We start from the raw sequence: 18,752 nt of genomic DNA on the forward strand, positions 1-18,752 counted from the left end.
TAGATAGATCTAGATGTACCCTTACTTTGCCCACATTTGCCTAACCAAGTCCTTTGGATTCCAGCTTCATTTCCTACACTTTTCCTATTCTCGTGGCTATATATGTGGCTATTTCTTCAGTGATTGGACCTTTGGGCAGCCCCAGAATGTGTACCTAAAAGTCAAGTTGTGTAAATACATAACAATGGTCAGGTGTATCGGGACCATATTGTTTTAGAATTAAAAGATTGTTGGAGAAAGACCAAGGGCCTGAAGTTAATACTCTATGTTTTTCCACTACAAAATGTGAAGGTAAAGGAGAACAGCCTTGGTCCTATCGTATCACACGCGACCGATTTCGATTTCCACACCCATTTCATTGTAGTGAAGAAAGCCCGTTGATTCACATACAGTTTCATTATAAGGGTTAACTCACATTCCCTTTTCTTTTTTTCTTTTTCTTTTTTCTCGCAAGAGCATCCCTCCTAATGGGAACCACATCTTCCTCAGACATAACTCCCCCAAACTCCTACAAAGGGCTGCCAACCTCCTTTCTTATTCTCTTCCTTCATTCATGGCTATGCCATCAACAAATTCTCGAAATACCTGGGTTTTGGTTGTTCCTTTGGGCCACCGAGATTCTTGAATCCAACATTTTCTAGGTGTCAGTGCCTTCGTCTTGTACGATGAGGGCTTTGGAGTTTGTAGCTTCTGGAAATCGAGAGTTCGTTGGGTAGATTTCTAGCAAATACCGGGGTGCGGCCACTTTACCATCCTCAAAGAAGGGACCTCCAAACTACAAAACTCTGGGATTGAGGGAAACTTTGAACTAAAATCTGCGAGATTACATTATGCAATAATAGAATAGTGATTTCATTTTTGGGTTTCTAGGTTTTTGTATCTAAGAGAAGTGGTTCTTCATTTTCGAAAGAGAAAGGTTTGGTTTCTGTGTTATGGGTGTAAAGTGGGAGGAAGCGATGGGAATTGATTTAGGGTTTGTTTGGGCGTACCATCACTATTGGTATAGGGGTTAGCTCACCTGGGTGAGAGAGGTTCTCCCCTTGCACTCCTTGCGAGAGAGAGGTTCTCATGACGCCGTCTTGAGCATACTTCAGTCTCTTCATTATGCGATCCTTTTATCGAAGAGGTTAGATATCCAAAACACAAACATGTATGCATGAATGGAATGTGTGCATGATATGTGTTGCAACCTACCCCTCGGTATGGAGGGAAATACGTTTAGGGATATTGCCAATTTCAGGCCGATAACATTTCATTGACTCAGACTCTTAACCCATACCTCGCAAGACATCAAGCATTCAAATTTTAAACAATTAATCTTGTATGAATTTCAATTAAGGAGTCGCCACTAACCTTTTTGATCGGCTAGAAATCGAATAAGATACGAGAGGATATCTTACTTTTTACGCAATCAGAAAATTTATTGTTAAGGACTTGATTATACTAATTAATTTACTAGTGCCCTTTTGCTACCTAATATCGTTTATTTTAGAAAGTTTTGTTAGACAATTTGGTATGATTTGAAACTTATCCACTAACATGCAAGATGACCATGCAGGTGCACAATCAGTAAAATGACAATCAACAACTAAAATGACATTATATAAACTATAGTGGGAGAGCAAAAACCTAACGTTATTAAATTAAGAATATGCCATCCATACTAAGCCAAAGGAAAACATAGTTAACCTAAGGAAAGTACACAATCGAGGTCATTCATTTTTAAGGATTATGAAACGTTATGGAAGAGCCCTAAGGGCTTGTCCAATTTTAGATTCTTTTAAAAAAAAAAAAATCCAATTTTTCTTAATTTTCTAGAATATTCTGAATTTTTTCAATTTTTTACAGTTTTTTATTATTTTAAATATTTTATAAATAATTTTATTTCATTTTTTATTTTTAATGCTTTTTCTGATATTTTAAATGATTATTTAATTTTTGTATTTTTGTATTTTTGAATATTCTGACCTTTTTATTGATTTGATACTTTTTCGAGTTTAAAATATTTTATTAATTTTTAAGAGGATTTTCTAGGTTTTTATTATTTTTATGTTTTTATATTAAATTAAAATATCTTATTAATTTTTATGGATTTTCTAAGTTTTTATTATTTTATGATTCTTTATAATTTAAAAATATTTTCTTAATTTTTTAAATATTTTTATTTTTTATTATTATATTCGGGAAGAGGGTTTGGACCGGTTTACTCGATCTGAGTCGTTGACCCGAATCGGATTAAAACCTATTTTTTTATGTTTATTTAATATTTCTGATTTTTTATTTTTCTTTCTTTTTTCTTTTCTCTTTTGTCTTTTTCTCCACATCTTCTTCCTCAGCCCATCCTCTTCCCCCAGAAGCACTTTCTTTCTCTGCAAGCCATCTGCTTCTTCTTTTTTTCTTTTCGAACCAGTATAACCGAAACCACCAATGGATGCCGATGCTTACACTGCCACATACCGCCGTCGGATCGCACCACCAACTGCCGGCTATGTAAACCGATCAGCATCTGGCTCTTCCGGCCACTCACTCCGGCGATCACAAACAACAACAACAACAACAAATCAAATAGAAGCTAATGCTGGTAAAATCTAGCATTTATAGCGATCAAACAGTCATAAAACGTGCTCAGAATGAAGAGTAATGCTGACTTGAACAGCCTAGAACCGTGATAGTTGCTGGCGCCGGAATTTTGGCTTTGGCAAGGGGAAGGATCTGTGAGCGACCGACTCAGACACGAATTTTTTCCACCAAATCACGTATGAACACAGAGAGAACACTAAACGCAGACATGATTCGACTAATACAGTGACAAACACGAATCGATCTTGAGTTTAATAGCGAACTAACATTCGGTCTTCAGGCATTTTATCGAACATATGATATGCAGCATCGAAAACGTGGACATTCGGGATGGACCATTTAGCAACAAATAAGCACCATTTTACACAAAAACTTCTCGCAACTTCATCGCACATCTTTCACGCTCTGTTTCGGTCAAAACAGGGCAAATGCGGAACATCGGGGGCGAGGGACCTACCTGATCGGCTTCAGAGACGTCGACGGGAAGGTCGTTGGGCGGACCATAGCTGCTGCAGATTCGCTTCAGGCGTTTGGACTACTCCCTTCCTCGGATGGCCTTTTCTTGGTCTTCAACTCCCTCTCTAGAGCCAGCCGCTCTCCAGTTTCAGATGAAGAGAACTGGCTTTGATTAGATTATGAAGAGCTTTTGCCCTGCCACCTTTGAAAGTAATATGTCAAAGTAAAGTTGAGATTGCGGCAAGGAGACTATGGGAGTTCTCTCTGAGGAACTTGTTACTAATCCAATATACACAAGGCAAAATAATCTAGGAATTCCTGTCGAAATTCGTTATACAAAATTCCGGGGCAGGTTGCATAACAGAACGGATTAAAGAAATTCGCAATCTCGCCTAAGGCAATACTCAATGCGGACAAGCTATCCATGAAAAACAATGTTAATGATTTCTGAATGTGGAAAATGCAAACGCAAATCCGTGCAATGTGGATATTTTTTGACAGATTCAAATAATGATTTTATGTGAAGTGCAAGACATACTTTTGGGTGAAAACATTTAGTGAGGTGTTCAAATGAATTGAAAGTTGGGTGTGGGATCAGTTGGTCTCTTAACTCACCTTCAACACCAACCATCTCTTTTTACCATTCTTCTGTCTGATTGGATGTCAATTCATTTCATAGGGGTCCGTATTTATACGACGTCTGGAAAAAGGACATAAAGTCGCTTGGGTGCAACTACGTTAGACCCTACAATCAATGGTACAGAGGGTCATAACGCAAGATGTAAAATCTTCAATCACCTATCAATCTACCTAAAAGTCAATGGCTAGCTCTGCTCCACAAGACAGTAACGGGCGATTTCATAGCTGATCGTGTGAGAGGGAAGAGGGGGGTGTCATTGGCACCAAAGTGGAAACAGAAACGTGCGAGAGAGAGAGAGAGAGAGAGAGAGAGAGGCAAGGAAAAAGGCAATGTCAAATTCAAGAAGAAGCCAAAGTATTGAGAGGATGTGGGTGCCTATTTTGGCCGTGCTATTGTCTGCCTCAGCTGCTTCACCTCAATACATAGTGCAGACACTTCCTGGGTTTCCTGGTAGACTTCCTTTTAAGCTTGAAACCGGGTCAGTTTGGATTCTTTCATGCCATCTCTCTCTCTTCCCCTTCCCCTGCCGCAGCGGGTTGCAAAAAAAAAAAAAAAGAAGCCATCCTTCACTTAATGCAATTTTGCAACAATTCTTATTTGGCCGCGACGGAAATGAGCCACTTTACAACAGCCCACAAACGGAGGGCACGGTGTCCCTGTGGCACCATAGATGACATATGTGATTGATTTCTAATAAGTTGATGCTCTTCTTTTCATGGGTACCGGTTGGGAGAATTACCAAAAAAGTCATAAACCTATTATAATTGTGTCAATTTAGTCATAAGCTTTTTTTTTTTTTTTGGCCAATTTAGTCGTAAACCTTTTACAATTGTGCTAGTTTAGTTCATCCAGCCAAAATTGGTTGGTCGGCATTAACATGGACACCGGCCGTTCGGTGAAAGCTGACATGGCAATTTTTTTTTCCTACCTTCTCCTTCCTCTGGCTGGCGAGGCCGGCAAGGTCGGCCTCGCCAAATCTGGTGGGGCCTCGCTTAGCGATGGCAAGGCTAGCCTTGCCATTGGCCCGCGAGGCTGATTTACCAGCTCTCATCTCTGGCGAGCGCCGGCTGGCTAGTGGAAGGAGAAGGTAGAAAAAAAATCCAAAATTCAAAAATACTTAAAAATTCAAAAATAAAAATAAAAATAAAAATTATTTAAAAATTGTCATGTTAGCTTTCAGGACGGCCTGGCCTCCACGTCAAAGACTGACTGGTCAATTTTGGCCGGATAGACTACATTGGTAGAATTGCAAAAAGTTTAGGACTAAATTAACAAAAAAAAATTATCACTGAATTGGCACAATTGTAATAAGTTTAGGACTTTTTAGTAATTTTCCCCTATAGATGCAACGAGAATGGTTGAGGGAGAACTTTTCAATGGATTACTTAAGTATTATAACTTCTAAATCACCACAGGCAACGGAAATCCAATGCGACATGGCATTTGTGTGAATTTTTTAAAAGTCATTGCGCTCAAGTGAAACTCTTTTTAAAAGTTATGGCATTCAAGTGATCGATTGAAAAGTTGTGACACGCACTTAAAGGGATAATTGTCCAAAAATTCCTTAACCTATTGCATCACAGTCATTTCATATATAAACCATTTCAATTACAATAATCTAGTTATAAACCTTTTGATGATTTATTAATTTAGTTCTAAAACTTTATTTTTATGTTAATATAGTCTTAAACTTTTTGAAGATTTGGTAACTTAGTCATACACCTGTTATTTGGATATTTAGCTAGAACGACTACACTGGCAGATCATCAAAATGTTTAAGATTAAATTGGCAAATCATAAAAAAATTGAGGACTAAATTGTTAAAATTGAAAGGTTTAGAATTTAATTGGTTTATGTACAATAAATTTAAAATGTTTTGGACAACTTTCCTGCACTCAAATAAGTGCCATAGAAAAGCTATGGCATTTATGGCGTTTGTATTCCGATTAAATGGTGTATATTATATTGGACTTATGACTTGAGGAATTGCTTCACTCTTGAAACTGGGTGATTATTAATGTGACTACAAACAAGTGATTTTGGTTTCGAAATGCAGGGATCTTAATTGGGTATCTTGGTTGATGCAGGTACATAAGTGTTGGTGAGGTCGAGTTCTTCTATTACTTTGTGCAATCTACTGGGAATCCTGGAGCTGACCCTCTTATACTTTTCATGAATGGAGGTCCTGGGTGTTCAGGGTTGAATGCCTTCTTGTACCAGATTGGTCAGTTTCTTCTTCTTCTTCTTCATTATTCCTCCTATTGTATTGTCATTGTTTCGTTACGACGCTGCAAATATCTTCAATTGTGAATATACAGTATTTTGATGTAAGCGATATGCAGGTCCACTTAAATTCAATATTACTGATTACATTGGGGGTCTCCCATCATTACTCTATGAGCCAAATGCCTGGACTAAGGTAAAGTGAGAAGTCATAAATTTGCCCTTGATTTTGGATCATTTAAGAGATTACTGAACTTTGATTCCATTTTTAAATATTGTTGTTCTATTGAGTTCTTACTGACTTTTTTACACCTAAAATAATCAGACAGCCAATATTATATTCATAGACGCACCGGTAGGAGCAGGTTTCTCCTATGCGATGACTACATCAGCATACAATTCCTCAGACTCATTGAATGTTGCACAAATGCAAACCTTCTTAAGAAATGTAAGTGAAAATTTTAACGGATCACGATGGTTGTATCATTATATATATATATATATATATATATATATATATATATATATATATATATATATATATATAAATTGGGTATAAAATGAATGCTAATTTATATATGTGATTCAGTGGTTGGCGGTTCATCCAAGTTTCGAGACCAATCCAGTGTTTGTTGGTAGTGATTCTTATGCTGGTATATATCCTCCCATGGTTGCTACAGCAATTCTACGAGGTAATGAATTCTTTTCTATAAACCCGATTGAATGGAATTAACATAGACATTTTCGCCTTTCCACATCTATTGATGGAATTTGAAGGAAACATTCTTCTTTTCTTTTTTTTCACTTTCTTTGTTAAAAATTTGCAGGGAATGAAGCTGGAGTTAAACCATATGTTCATCTTAAGGTATGAAAAAGCTCGCTCCTCATCTTATTTTTTCCCTTTTTAAATTTGACTTAAACTGTATCTTATGTTAATGTACTGTTCTTCTCTTTGCCGAATCATTTTCAGGGAATAATACTATCATGTCCTCACACGGACACCAATCTCGAAGCAAACGCAAGAATTCCGTTTGCTCATAGGTTGGCCCTCATTTCAAATGCACTTTATCAGGTAACTGAATCACAAATCATGTGTGAACTCAGTGACACAACACCAGTTGAGCATGTGTGAGTCATGGGTATGATCAAATTATATCCTTCATTATCAGGCTTTAGAAAAAAATTGTGGTGGGAATTTTGTGGATTCGACAAACGCGAACTGCAGTGAGGATTTGACAGCGTACAATGAGGTTAGAGAATGTGCATTCTTAATGGATACATATGAAGTAGACGAGTTATTCTTTTCTCTCCAACTCTTTTCTGGTTTGAAATTTATTTATCATACAGTCTGAGCAGCGATGTTTTGTTTGTTCTGTCTTATTTCCAGCTAATTGAATTGATCAGCGAAACAAATGTTCTTGACCCTGTTTGCACTTTCATTTCAGCAAAACCGAAAGAAGCTTTCAAAATAGCAATATCAAACCAAGAGAAGCACGGGAGGTCCCTCCAAGATATCACCAAGGATCATCTCATTTCATTACCGAGACTTCGCGATCATCAGTGCTCGGTCTCTCTCTCTCTCTCTCTCTCTCTCTCTCTCTCTCTCTCTCTCTCTCTCTCTCTCTCAATCTCTCAATTTGTTTTCCAATTCTTCCTTTGAATGTAACAGTATTTCGAATATCTACTCTCCGATATATGGGGTAATTATCCAGGCGTACAAGAAGCTCTTCACGTGCGACCAGTATGTACAAATTTGCCTATGAACTTCTCGCTCAAATTTATTCCCTCTCGAGAGAACTAACCAAATAGTTGTATTTTACCGTGTCAAATTTCTAGGGAACCGTCAGCGAATTTTTCAGGTGTAATATTTCCTTAGCCTACACCGAGGATGTCACCAGTGTTCTCGATTATCATAAGAATCTCACCAATCTGGGCATGCAAGTTCTAGTTTTCGGGTAAAACTTACTCAAACCAATGATTACAATGTTGTAGGAACATTTTGGCGAATGTGAAATTCAACAAAGAGAAAAATTACTTCAATCTAGCAGTGATGAGTAACTTGTTCTCTGCAGGGGTGATCATGACATGTTTACGCCGCATAACGGCCTTGAAGAGTGGATAAAATGGCTTGATCTGACGGTTGATATAGATTGGCGACCGTGGTATGTAGATGGCCAAGTTGCGGGGTAAGCTCAGAAAGTGTGCCGTCTAATGCAAGCTTTTCAGTTGAACTTCCTTTTCCATTGTCCCTTTCTTTTCGTCCTTGATAATATTAGAGCTTCCAATTCCACCAAATTTTTAGGTACACGAGGAGCTACGAACACAGCGGATATCGATTGACTTATGCAACAATAAAGGTAAGAACTCAGACTGCAATATGGCCTCTTCCTTCTCCTTGAGTAGTCTTTGGCGTCATAGTACTCTTGTCCCTAACTTAACGTCATTAATACAGGGAGCTGGTCACTCGCCTACGGAATCCAAACGCAGAGAATGTTACAAGATGTTTAACAGATGGATTCATTATCATCCTCTGTAGATCTACGCGTTTAAGAGTGGGTGCTAGAATAAAATTATGTTCCTAAATTATGAGGAAAACTTTATTCACCAGTTATGGCCAATCAATGTCAAAATGACCTAGTAGACATGTATTGGAACATAAAGTATGCAGTTTCTGTATCAACTGAAGGAACATGCAATTATTTGTATTTAGAACTTAAACCGGTGGTCATCGCTCGGACACTGATGTCTTTCTTTTAACATGAAAATGGATTTCATTTTGGTTGCCTTAAAGTTGAAGGCAGAGCCACGGTCCGATTGACACCCCCAAAAAAAAAATAAATAAATAGAAGCCGAAATCGGAGCGTGCTTCATGTATGTTTATTGAGATCAAATTGCAAATAAGCACTGTTGTCAAAATCTACTATCGAAGTAAGACAATAACATAATGGTGAATATTGCACAACAACTGCTGTTTGAAGAGACGACCAATTGCATCCCCAAATGGTTGCAAGCTTTCTATAGGAAAGGTCGATTCCTGAAAAAATGTTTACTAGAGACAGTCAGTTGTGGAGATTTGTTGTACATATTATCATGACGAGGAAGCTCACCTTACATATACTAAATCTTGGAGCGTGAAGTACCTTATTATTTTGATGGTCTAGTTAAGAGGGTGACCCAAAGCCTCAGTTAATGGCCCAAAAATTAAATTACTTTCGCATGAGGAAACAAGGAACTAAATTTGTGTTGTGAGTCTAAACCACATGGACAACTCAATCTCTTAACTACATATTAAGCCACTCCTTTGAAATGATCACCCAATGGCATATTCTTATGCCTATAGTGAATTGGATGCGTGGTGTGTGTCTAGGGTCTATGTCTTCTGCCATGTTATTTTTTTAGGTTTATTGGGATGTAACTGTTTGATATATGCCCTGAGGTAACCATGAAATACTTATATGTTAGGGATTTCAATTATACTATCAATTTTATTATTTAATTAATGGTAAAGACATATTCATTCATTTGTCCAATTATATGATTCCGTAAGATCAATTGTGATTAGACCTATTCTTGAGATGTTAAAAATATGTGATGGGTTCACAATTACACTAAATCTTTAGATTGTTTCCAGTCGGTGGATCACAAAGTAGATATTAATGATGTTATTGAAACTAGTGTGTCCTTAGCTTCATCGATGACCCACAAGATTAATTCAAGGGCCACAATTCAAACTAGGGAAGGTATACAAGCATTTTTCACTCCAAAATTTGGGTGGATTCAGAAAACTCTCTCTCCTTCTCTCCTCTTGCCCCACCATCTTCAGCCAATTGTTGGTCTCTCTCTCTCTCTCTCTTTGGCAATTTATTTGTGCACCAATCACTCTTTTGTCGAGATCGCCTACATAGCCAAAATCAATGAAACCAACAATTGAATGTCCTATATCATAACCTTTATTAAAGACCAAACCCCATTTGAGATATCATGGATGTATCGAAGAATCCATTTAACAAGTTGCTAGTGAATTTTACTCGGATGTATCATATACCTACTCATAACACTAATAGCTTATAAAATATCTAGACGAGTGCAAATCATAGCATACATGAGCTATCCACAGTATTAGAATATGGAACTCGAGACATCTCTTCTTCCTCTTCTTTAGTTTTAGACAACAAAGAAGCTGAAAGCCTAAAATGTGACACCAAATGAGTACTTACCACTTTAGCATTCTTCATGCTAAAGCACTCAAGCACTTTCTCAATATACTTATTCTGTGAGAGGCATAACTTCCCAACCTGTATGTCTCTACGAATTTCCATACCTAAAATTTTCTTGGCAATTACAAGATCTTTCATCTCAAATTCCTTGCTAAGTTGCCTCCTTAAATTTTATATCTCTAATATGTTATTTACTGCAATAAGTATGTCATCTACATATAATAGTAAATAAATAAAAGAACTATCATGCAATCTCTTATAGTACACACAATTGTGATGCGCACTTCTCAAGTAGCCATAACTCAATATAAAGCTATCAAATCTCTTGTACCATTACCGCAAAGATTGCTTGAGACCATACAAAAAAAGTTTCAACTTGCAAACGTGATCTTATTTACCCTCAACAACAAATCCCTCATATTAAGACATATAGATTGTTTCCTCAAGCTCGCCATGAAGAAAAGTGGTCTTAACATTAAGTTGCTCAAGTTCTAGATTATAAAGGGCTATTAACACGAGTAGCACACGAATGGAACTATGTTTCACAACTAGATAAAACACTTCATTGAAGTCGATCACCTTTTTCTGATTAAAACTCTTCTCTACTAAACGTGTCCTAAATCTTTTTCATCTTCAACCTTGGAATTCTCTATTTTCTTTTGAAGACCCACTTGCACCCAACAGCTCTTTTCCCCTTAGGCAATTTCACAAGTTCCCAAGTTTGGTTCTTATGAAAAGACTCCATCTCTTCGTTCATTGCAATATGCTACTTTTTAGATTTAGAACAAATAGTAGCTTCATGGAATATAGAAAGCTCTTCAATTTTGTACGCATCTCCGGAGAATTCAATGAGACTTTCATATCCTTAAGAATTATAGATTCCCTTCCTTACAACATAGAATTCACAAAATTCTCATACGAGCTCGGTAGTGAACATAGCATAATTGGCCCGATCTTCATCATCTAACTTCAAATCTAGATTTTTCATATCCATAACAATTTTATTAAATTCATTTAGATGTTCTTGGATAGGAATACCTTCTTACATCTTTAACGTGTAAAGACGCTACTTCAAAAATAATCTTGTCATAGGAGATTTTTTCATGTGGAGGTTTTCAAGCTTATTCCACAATCTTGAAATTGTTTCTTCATCTGCAACTTCATGAAGCACCTTATCGGATAATGACAATTGAATAGTGCTATGCGTCTTTTCTCCCACCTCCTTGATCTCAGCCGTAGTCATATCATTGGGATAATTTCCATCCAAGGCTCTAGCCAAACCTTCTCGATGCAGCAACGCCTTCTTCTTGATCCTCCATAGCCAAAAATTATTTTGGCCATCAAAGGGTGCCACTTCAAACTTGATAGATGCTATCTCGAACGAAAAGACTGAAATTCCTTCACTCTAATATCAATTTATTGCGGAAAACGTCAATCAAAGATGCACCAATCTAAGAACAAATAGCAAAGGATGAAAGAAAATTGAAATCACACGAGATGCAAGATTTACATGGAAAATCCAAAATAAGAAAAATCATGAGGAGAGAGAGGGGTTTCAATATCTTTAATAGAGAGCACAAAAGTACCATCCAAAAAGCTCTAAAACCATTTGGTGAGCCACAAGATCTAAATATCTAACAAAAAGATTGGAAAAAAACAAAACAAGAAATAATATAGAGGTTAAGGTTGGAGATAGGTTATTAAACACATTTCTTTCATAGTCTCCCTTAAAAAATTCCTAAAATAAATGTGCATGGTTTAAAAAATACTATTATTTCTTAATTTGAAAGTTAAAATTGAACCCGTTTCAATTATGTCAATTTAGTCCGTAACATTTTGTCGATTTGTCAATTTAATTCTAAACTTTTCATTGGTACCAATTTACTCCTAGGCTTTTTTTTTCTTTAATTTGCCAATAGTTCTAAACATTTTGATGATTTACCAATGTAGTCCTTCCAAACAAATATCCAAATAATAGGTTTATGACTAAATTGGCAAATCTTCAAAAGATTTAGAACTAAATTGACATAATTGGAAGTTACATGACTAAATTGACAAATCGTTAAAAGTTTTAGACTAAATTAGCATAATTGAAGGTTTATGACCGAAATGGCCATCGTACCATAGGATTTAGGACTTTGTACGCATAGATTGTTATCGAAGATGAAAATATTTTCCGTTGAATAATTTTTTAAACAATATAAGCAATTACTTTTCGAAAAATGTCTCCCAAATCACTCATCTTCTGTGAAACAAATACACCCATCAAGTTTAATAGTTTTCTAACAAAGATTATCACTGAACAATCACGTCCATTAACGTGTGCATCGTTTACTATATCTTATTTGTCTAAAAGCCTCTTCTAGTAGAAGAAAACGAGAGAGCACCATTCACGTTACTCTGTCCTCTATATTGGCTATCACTGCAAGGCTTGAATCATGTTCATCCTTCTTGGTATTTTATCAAATTATTACATGTATCAAAAAAACAAATAAAAAGTACGCGAGTATTATATATCGAATTGCTAGGATTAGTGGTAAATCTACAAATTTACTAGCCCAGTAGGTAGTATTGCTGTAGGAAATAAAATAAGTTATTATAGGTTAGAGTTGGTTGAGATTCACGTTGAGACATCCGGAAGGATACCTGAATTAAGACGAACGTACCTAACATCAAACTAATAGTCAGGAGAACATTATTAAGATGCACATGTAAGTTTAAAAATGTCTCACACAGAAGAATCGGTGTAATATGAAATAATTTAATGTATCATAACTCCTCGAATTAAAGTTTTTAGTGAAGATAGGTCCAATTAAATATTAATTAAATATTGATAGGCTTGGACTTTTGCCCCCTCTTGGCGGTCTCTCCCTAGATGAAGGGATTGGGCTTTTGATACTTGCTTCTTGAAAATTAGTATCAGAGCCTGACTTGATTAAGTTAAAAGTGAATCGATTTCGACTAAAGAAGGAAAAGTGAAAATAAACATATTTAATGGGGAGGATTTTGGTTTTAGAGCTCATAGTTGATTAGTGGCTATTCCTCATATATATCAGTGCACGGTGAATATCTTACGAAAGGAATTTCGTGATTTACACGGTTCTAGCAGTCTTCATGGGACTAGCGAAAGAGACACCGGTTGAGAATGGACATTGTGGTGTAAAAACAAGGTCCTTCATGATTTAATTGTCCGGTGACAGCCTTCATAGTTGGGACTAGAGAAAGAGACTAGAAATGAAGATGTGCATTACACATGATAACAACAATGCATTTGAGAAATAAATAACTTCACAAACTCCAAATAGAATGAGTGCGTATATACTAAACGAAAGTTTTATTTTCATATGATAAATAATCTCACACAAATGAGCGGAAATAATAATGATGCCTAAGATACACAGAGGTAAATGTCATCTTAGAGTACAAACTACTGGCAAATCGCATCTCTAGAGGTCATTTCCAGCTCTATAATGGGGGAAAAATTGATATGTCTTAAGTGTGCATGCGGGAAATCAATGATCAACATTACACAAGAGACAGTTCACCCGGCGGAATTGATCTCTTCACAAGTTTGGTCCAAGATTCATTTGTCTCACTGATAACCTTCAGAGCATAAGCCTGCAGCATCATATCACACAGTATGCAATTTATTATATTCAAATTAGAAGCAATAATAGCAAATGTAAACCTCCCAAACTATAGAGCAAGATGCGTTCACCAATGCCTAAGCAACCTGATCTAACAATTGGAACATTCCCTAACTGTTGGTTTGGCCGGGCCTTCAGGGTGGGTAAGACCAGAGACCCTTTCATTTCAAATATTCAAGACAAAAAGATGAAGGCCTATAACCAAAGGTGGAGAAACCATTCAGATCAAGGCCTATCTTACACATATTTAGCAAGGAAGCAACGCTGTTGTGACTCTGGCAAAATGCTCAAGTTGGCCAGTATACTTGCTTATCAACCTAAATGTCAACATGGGCCCAATTGACGAATGTCATCAAGCAGGTGGTCTAAGTAGAGCAACTTGCTGGCTAGTGGGGAAAAGAAGGAAAAGGAAATTTTCACAATCCTAATGGCCATGGAGCATTGCTATGAACTTATTTTATGAATGGGTAAGAGAGAACTCTCAACGTAGCAATTTGCTGAAGATGAGAATGCTATTAATAGGTAAACCACTCAAACACAAAGATAAGATAAGTCTTTGGTGAAGTAAATTGCTGGTAATCATAGACTGCAAGCTGGGCCATGGCATTTTATCGCCTCTGCACAAAAGTTTTTGGTTCTTTGGGTATCAAAATAGGTGCAAACTATGTTAACAACATTGAATATTCACCTTATCAGCTGGCTTGTTTCCAAGACCAAACTTATTGGCTGGCTTGCCATCAGGAATTTTGTAGTCACGAAACCAGTCCCTGATTGCAGTTAGAGTACCCTGAGGATACAAGATAATTCTTAATCAGGATATAATTAACAAAAAACCACAGCAGTCATGGATAATTAGAACACTTCTAGGGATAGAAATAGAGTTTTTTTTTTTTTAATTTCTTTTTCAATGTCTTTGTCAATTAACACACACACATGCACACACGCATACACACAAATGTTGAGAGTACCATATACGTTAAGATAGTAGGTGTATATCCAAGCTAAAATCTTGGAATGTGGTAAGTATTCTTTTGACTTTTGTTTCTTCACAAATCTTGCAGAGTACTTTTGTCCTTTCTAATTGGTGAATGGCTTTTGCACCTTTGTTGCCCTTTCAAACATACTATCATGTTTTACCAAAAGAAAAATAAGCACTCTTCTTCTTTTGCCAATGCCAGACAATTTCCCTTTCCTAGTCCAGACATCTGTAGCACTGTGATAGACCAACCATTTCAAACATCACCTCTTACAAATTTACAAAATCCTGAAGCCTTTTTCATAAATTGAGACCCTTCCAGAGGAAAAGTTCATCTGACCGGATTGCTATTTTACACATGCTTTGAATAAACTAACATACTCAAACAAACTAATTGTTATTCCAGATTAAGCATCAGAGAAAGAGAGAAATAAAAGTTAGCACCAGTTTGTAACAATGAACATATCAAAGTTGCAAAACAATGAAACTATGGCGCATAACAGCATATTGTTGAGAGTGGGGTGAATAGCATGAGAGAAAAGTACAATACTCATCCACATAGAACATACCGGGAAATGCTTCTCAACATCATCTATATCATTTACGAGGGAGGCCTTAGGATCATCCAGGGAAACTGCTATTATTTTCCAGTCAAGTTCCCCCTCATCAATCATAGCTAATGCAGCCAAGGGCTTGACCTTCAAAATCTCACCAATCTGTCTCCGACTTTCACCAATCTCAACAACATCAACTACACAGTCAAAAATATGAAATACTAGATTAATATCATTCTATAATGGCATTAATAATCTTGAAGAAAGAAATGTTTACAAGAACTGGATGAAGTTTGTTAATACCTGGATCATTATCACCAAATGCCCCTTCAACTTCAGAGTTAGCAAAAGATGGGTCTTCCCATGTTTGTGGAAGCAATCCATAATTCCAGTGGATATTGTAGCTGAGGAAAACAATTAAGATGCTTCAGCTTTGGAAAAAAAAAAAAAAAAAATTATTATTAGAATACATGGCTTCCCTCTAGACCTAGCTGAACTCAATTCAAAAGGGCTTCTTCCTATACCTGTGAATTCCAACCTAATTGGCTACTTCCACTTACGTAATAAGCAATTTATTATAATTTTAGACTGTAAGACATAAATCCAGTTCAAATATGAGAGGACCATAACCTGAAAACTACATCTCTTAAAATGTATATGTATCCTCCACAGCAGCTATGGGTCTTCTAATAAAGTAATCATGTAGAAGTATCACAAAGGAGGTCCCCAGGAACAGATACATTTGAGAAACATCAAAAAACTGATGCAGAATTTTCATTGCTCTAACAAATATTACTAGAAGGAAATGGGCAATTACTCATTTAGGTATACATTTGTGAGACTTAACATCAAGATGCTCAAAAACCACAACACAATGGAAGCTCCAGTCAAAATGAATAAGAACCCCAAAGGATAAGAATGCTATAAGAACAAAGATCTTGAACATAAGTACAGGCTATCATGCTAGAAATACAAAGGCATGGAGCATCAATGTAGGCTACAAGTGCACATTGGGTCTCTCCCCACTGCTCTCGACCAAAGATTCATAGCTGAAAAACAGAAAATTAGCAGATCTTCCACTAAATGAGAAATAAAGACAAAAACAAGAAGGAAAACTACAATTCAGGGAAAAAACACACTGGATATTAATCATAATGACCATTCATATTGAGGAGATTTACAACATGTCAATCAGAAATTCTGGAATTAAAAACTCAAAGACATTGATATCTGACATTCACAAGAGGAACTAAAGGAACTAAAACTCATAAGTGACTGTCACCATGACATATTACGGAGAAATCAAAGTGCCTAAAGTGCTCAGAAAGTAGACACCAGGATATCTTGGTTAAATGTGTGAAGAGCACCTTTTAAATAAACTATTATAAGTACTGGTCAGCCTATGCCTCACAGTTGAACATATTGGCAAACAGAAAGATTCTTATCAAGCAGCTGACATAGAGATACTTCAACTTAGACCTCAGGGAAGGGAATAATACACATTAACAGAGAAGCATATCTTACGGATAATATCGAAGATTTCCCTTCTTAGTGTCCTGCTTGATGGGAGTGAATGGCTCATCCGTGGCAACTTCCATCTTTGCACTGGACTCCTTGGGTATTTCAACTACAAAGTTGAAAACCCCATCGCCCAGTTGCAACGGTATATCATGCCATGGGGATATCTGCACCAGTATCATGATTCTTCTTCATGTTTAAGCCCAAGAATGGGAAAATCGAATTTTCTTAAACCGATGTTTAGTAAATGAGATCTTTTCATTCGCACAATGTCTCTATGCTAAACAACAGAGACGAGACGAACGCGAGACACTTCCCCGTGTGGAAATGTAAACTCAAAAAACAGAAACCAGTTCAAAATTCGCCGTTCGAACAATCCCCACATCAGGCATTTTCCCGCAAGACAAAACATACTTCAAAAGACGCCAGGACACGACTTCGCCCCATCCATGCGCATCGCAAGAACTACATTCCATTTCTCGCGACCGCACTGTCCAGTGACTCAGAGTACACTACTATCGAATCAGGAGCGGCCAATTGCAGCATCGGAAGCCGTCTGCAAGCACGCTCATTTGTCCAAAAACATGATTTTGCCGCAGATACAAGATAAGACAAAGATCATAATCGAACAAAGTCATCTTTTTTTGCGCTCGCTCGTCGCCATTGATCGGCAATATCACCAATCCAACGAAAACAATCACAAACGCGAAGCTTCGAATAAAGTAACGGTCTTGGTAAAGAGTAAAAGCTCCAAATCTTCCCATCCATCATCCACTGATTTCCGAAACGCCCAAGCGAAATCCACCCCCATTTCCATCGTCTTCTCGAAGAACCAAACAAGCACGCTCGAAGAGAGAAGAGAGGAGAGAGAGAGAGAGAGGGAGACCTTCTTGCCGGAATCCTCGACGAGGAAGACACGGTAATCGAGCGTCTCGGGCTTGCCCTCCTCCTTGACCTTGACCTGAGGCCTGTAGATGGCCCTGCAAGCGAACGACCTCCTGGACGACGACGGCAGCGGGGCGCGGCGGCGGCGGGCCGCCTGAAGAGACGCAGCCCGGCGCCGCCGCCGCCCAGGGCCCCCCGCTTGAGCGAGCGCGGCGTCCTGGAGAGCAGGCAGCTGGTGGTGGCGGCGGCTGCCGGGATGACTCTGACGGTCGCCATGGCCCGTCGGAGGCGCTCTGCTTTCCGGCTGCTGACGGCGGACGGCGACGGCGACGGCGACGGCGGATGGTGATTGGGAGAGCGTGCTTTGGAGGAGTGTCGAGTGAGCCACAGAAACAAATAGTGCCTGTTTTTTCCTTTTTATTTTTTATTTATTTTCCCTCGGGCCCAGAAAATAGAAAATGAAATGAAATATAAAAAAAAAAAATTGGGGAAAAGTGAGCAATAATATCTGGTGGGCCCCGCGCGATATACTCGCCGTAGAGCGACTGGTGGAGGTTGGTGCGCCGCCATAGGCGAGCCTCGAGCCGAAGTTGAGTGATGTGATGACACGAGATATCTCGGACACGAATGATTACACCATGAATTTTAATTTAATATGTAATGTTTTTTTTTAATTTTTAATTTTTTTAATATAATTCATAAACTTTTACTATATATTCGATCTAGTTTTGAATATTCAACATCATCTCTGAATTTTGAATTTAAATCAATGGAACAACGATATTGATCATTTTTATATAATTCATTAATTATATCGAAAGCATTAACCAAAAGTTCAAATATTATATCGAATAAATTAAAAGTTCAACGAAGCATTGCGTATTAAGTAAAAATTCAAAATTTGCATTGAATAAATTCAAAATTTATAAATAATATTGTACATTGAGGCAAAGTTTATAGATTATTTTAGTCATTTTCATATTTAAAATTGTTGTTGATACCATATTTTGAAAATTAAACTTTTAAAAAAATATACGGTTCTATAATTCTACTGAT

General features: G+C 37.3%; 2 protein-coding genes and 1 long non-coding RNA gene across 3 annotated transcripts; 2 read left to right on the forward strand and 1 right to left on the reverse strand.

Annotated features, from left to right (window-relative positions):
• Window positions 1–3,982: 3,982 nt before the first annotated feature.
• Window positions 3,983–8,631, forward strand: LOC104453010 (serine carboxypeptidase-like 18). The gene is made up of 14 exons (XM_010067514.3): window positions 3,983–4,154; window positions 5,764–5,900; window positions 6,019–6,095; window positions 6,225–6,347; window positions 6,489–6,591; window positions 6,727–6,764; window positions 6,870–6,971; window positions 7,069–7,149; window positions 7,287–7,466; window positions 7,569–7,640; window positions 7,736–7,854; window positions 7,972–8,085; window positions 8,202–8,256; window positions 8,352–8,631. The coding sequence occupies exons 1-14, from the start codon at window positions 4,006–4,008 to the stop codon at window positions 8,433–8,435; spliced, it is 1,434 nt and encodes a 477-aa protein (XP_010065816.2). The 5' UTR covers window positions 3,983–4,005; the 3' UTR covers window positions 8,436–8,631.
• Window positions 6,879–7,340, forward strand: LOC120295399. The gene is made up of 3 exons (XR_005552761.1): window positions 6,879–6,971; window positions 7,069–7,149; window positions 7,287–7,340. It is a non-coding gene; the product is annotated as an uncharacterized LOC120295399 (long non-coding RNA).
• Window positions 8,632–13,431: 4,800 nt separating the features above from the next.
• Window positions 13,432–18,266, reverse strand: LOC104453017 (soluble inorganic pyrophosphatase 6, chloroplastic). Its single transcript, XM_010067519.3, has 7 exons — window positions 18,228–18,266; window positions 17,698–18,099; window positions 16,818–16,978; window positions 15,597–15,697; window positions 15,309–15,490; window positions 14,452–14,550; window positions 13,432–13,734 (listed from the first exon to the last, which is right to left on the reverse strand). Exons 1-7 carry the CDS (start codon window positions 18,264–18,266, stop codon window positions 13,642–13,644), a joined length of 1,077 nt encoding a protein of 358 aa, XP_010065821.2. The 3' UTR covers window positions 13,432–13,641.
• Window positions 18,267–18,752: the final 486 nt, after the last annotated feature.

This window comes from Eucalyptus grandis, chromosome 7 (genome assembly GCF_016545825.1).
Source record: "Eucalyptus grandis isolate ANBG69807.140 chromosome 7, ASM1654582v1, whole genome shotgun sequence".
NCBI classification, from domain to species: Eukaryota; Viridiplantae; Streptophyta; class Magnoliopsida; order Myrtales; family Myrtaceae; genus Eucalyptus; species Eucalyptus grandis.

Coding starts and splice junctions, on each gene's coding strand:
- LOC104453010 (XM_010067514.3), top strand. CDS start 4,006: ATGTCAAATTCAAGAAGAAGCCAAAGTATTGAGAGGATGTGGGTGCCT. Junction 6,096..6,224: donor AGCCAAATGCCTGGACTAAG/GTAAAGTGAGAA, acceptor TAAAATAATCAG/ACAGCCAATATTATATTCAT. Junction 8,257..8,351: donor TGACTTATGCAACAATAAAG/GTAAGAACTCAG, acceptor TCATTAATACAG/GGAGCTGGTCACTCGCCTAC.
- LOC104453017 (XM_010067519.3), bottom strand. CDS start 18,266: ATGGCGGCGCACCAACCTCCACCAGTCGCTCTACGGCGA. Junction 18,100..18,227: donor CACCAGTCGCTCTACGGCGA/GTATATCGCGCG, acceptor AGGAAAAAACAG/GCACTATTTGTTTCTGTGGC. Junction 15,491..15,596: donor ATTTGGTGATAATGATCCAG/GTATTAACAAAC, acceptor TTGACTGTGTAG/TTGATGTTGTTGAGATTGGT.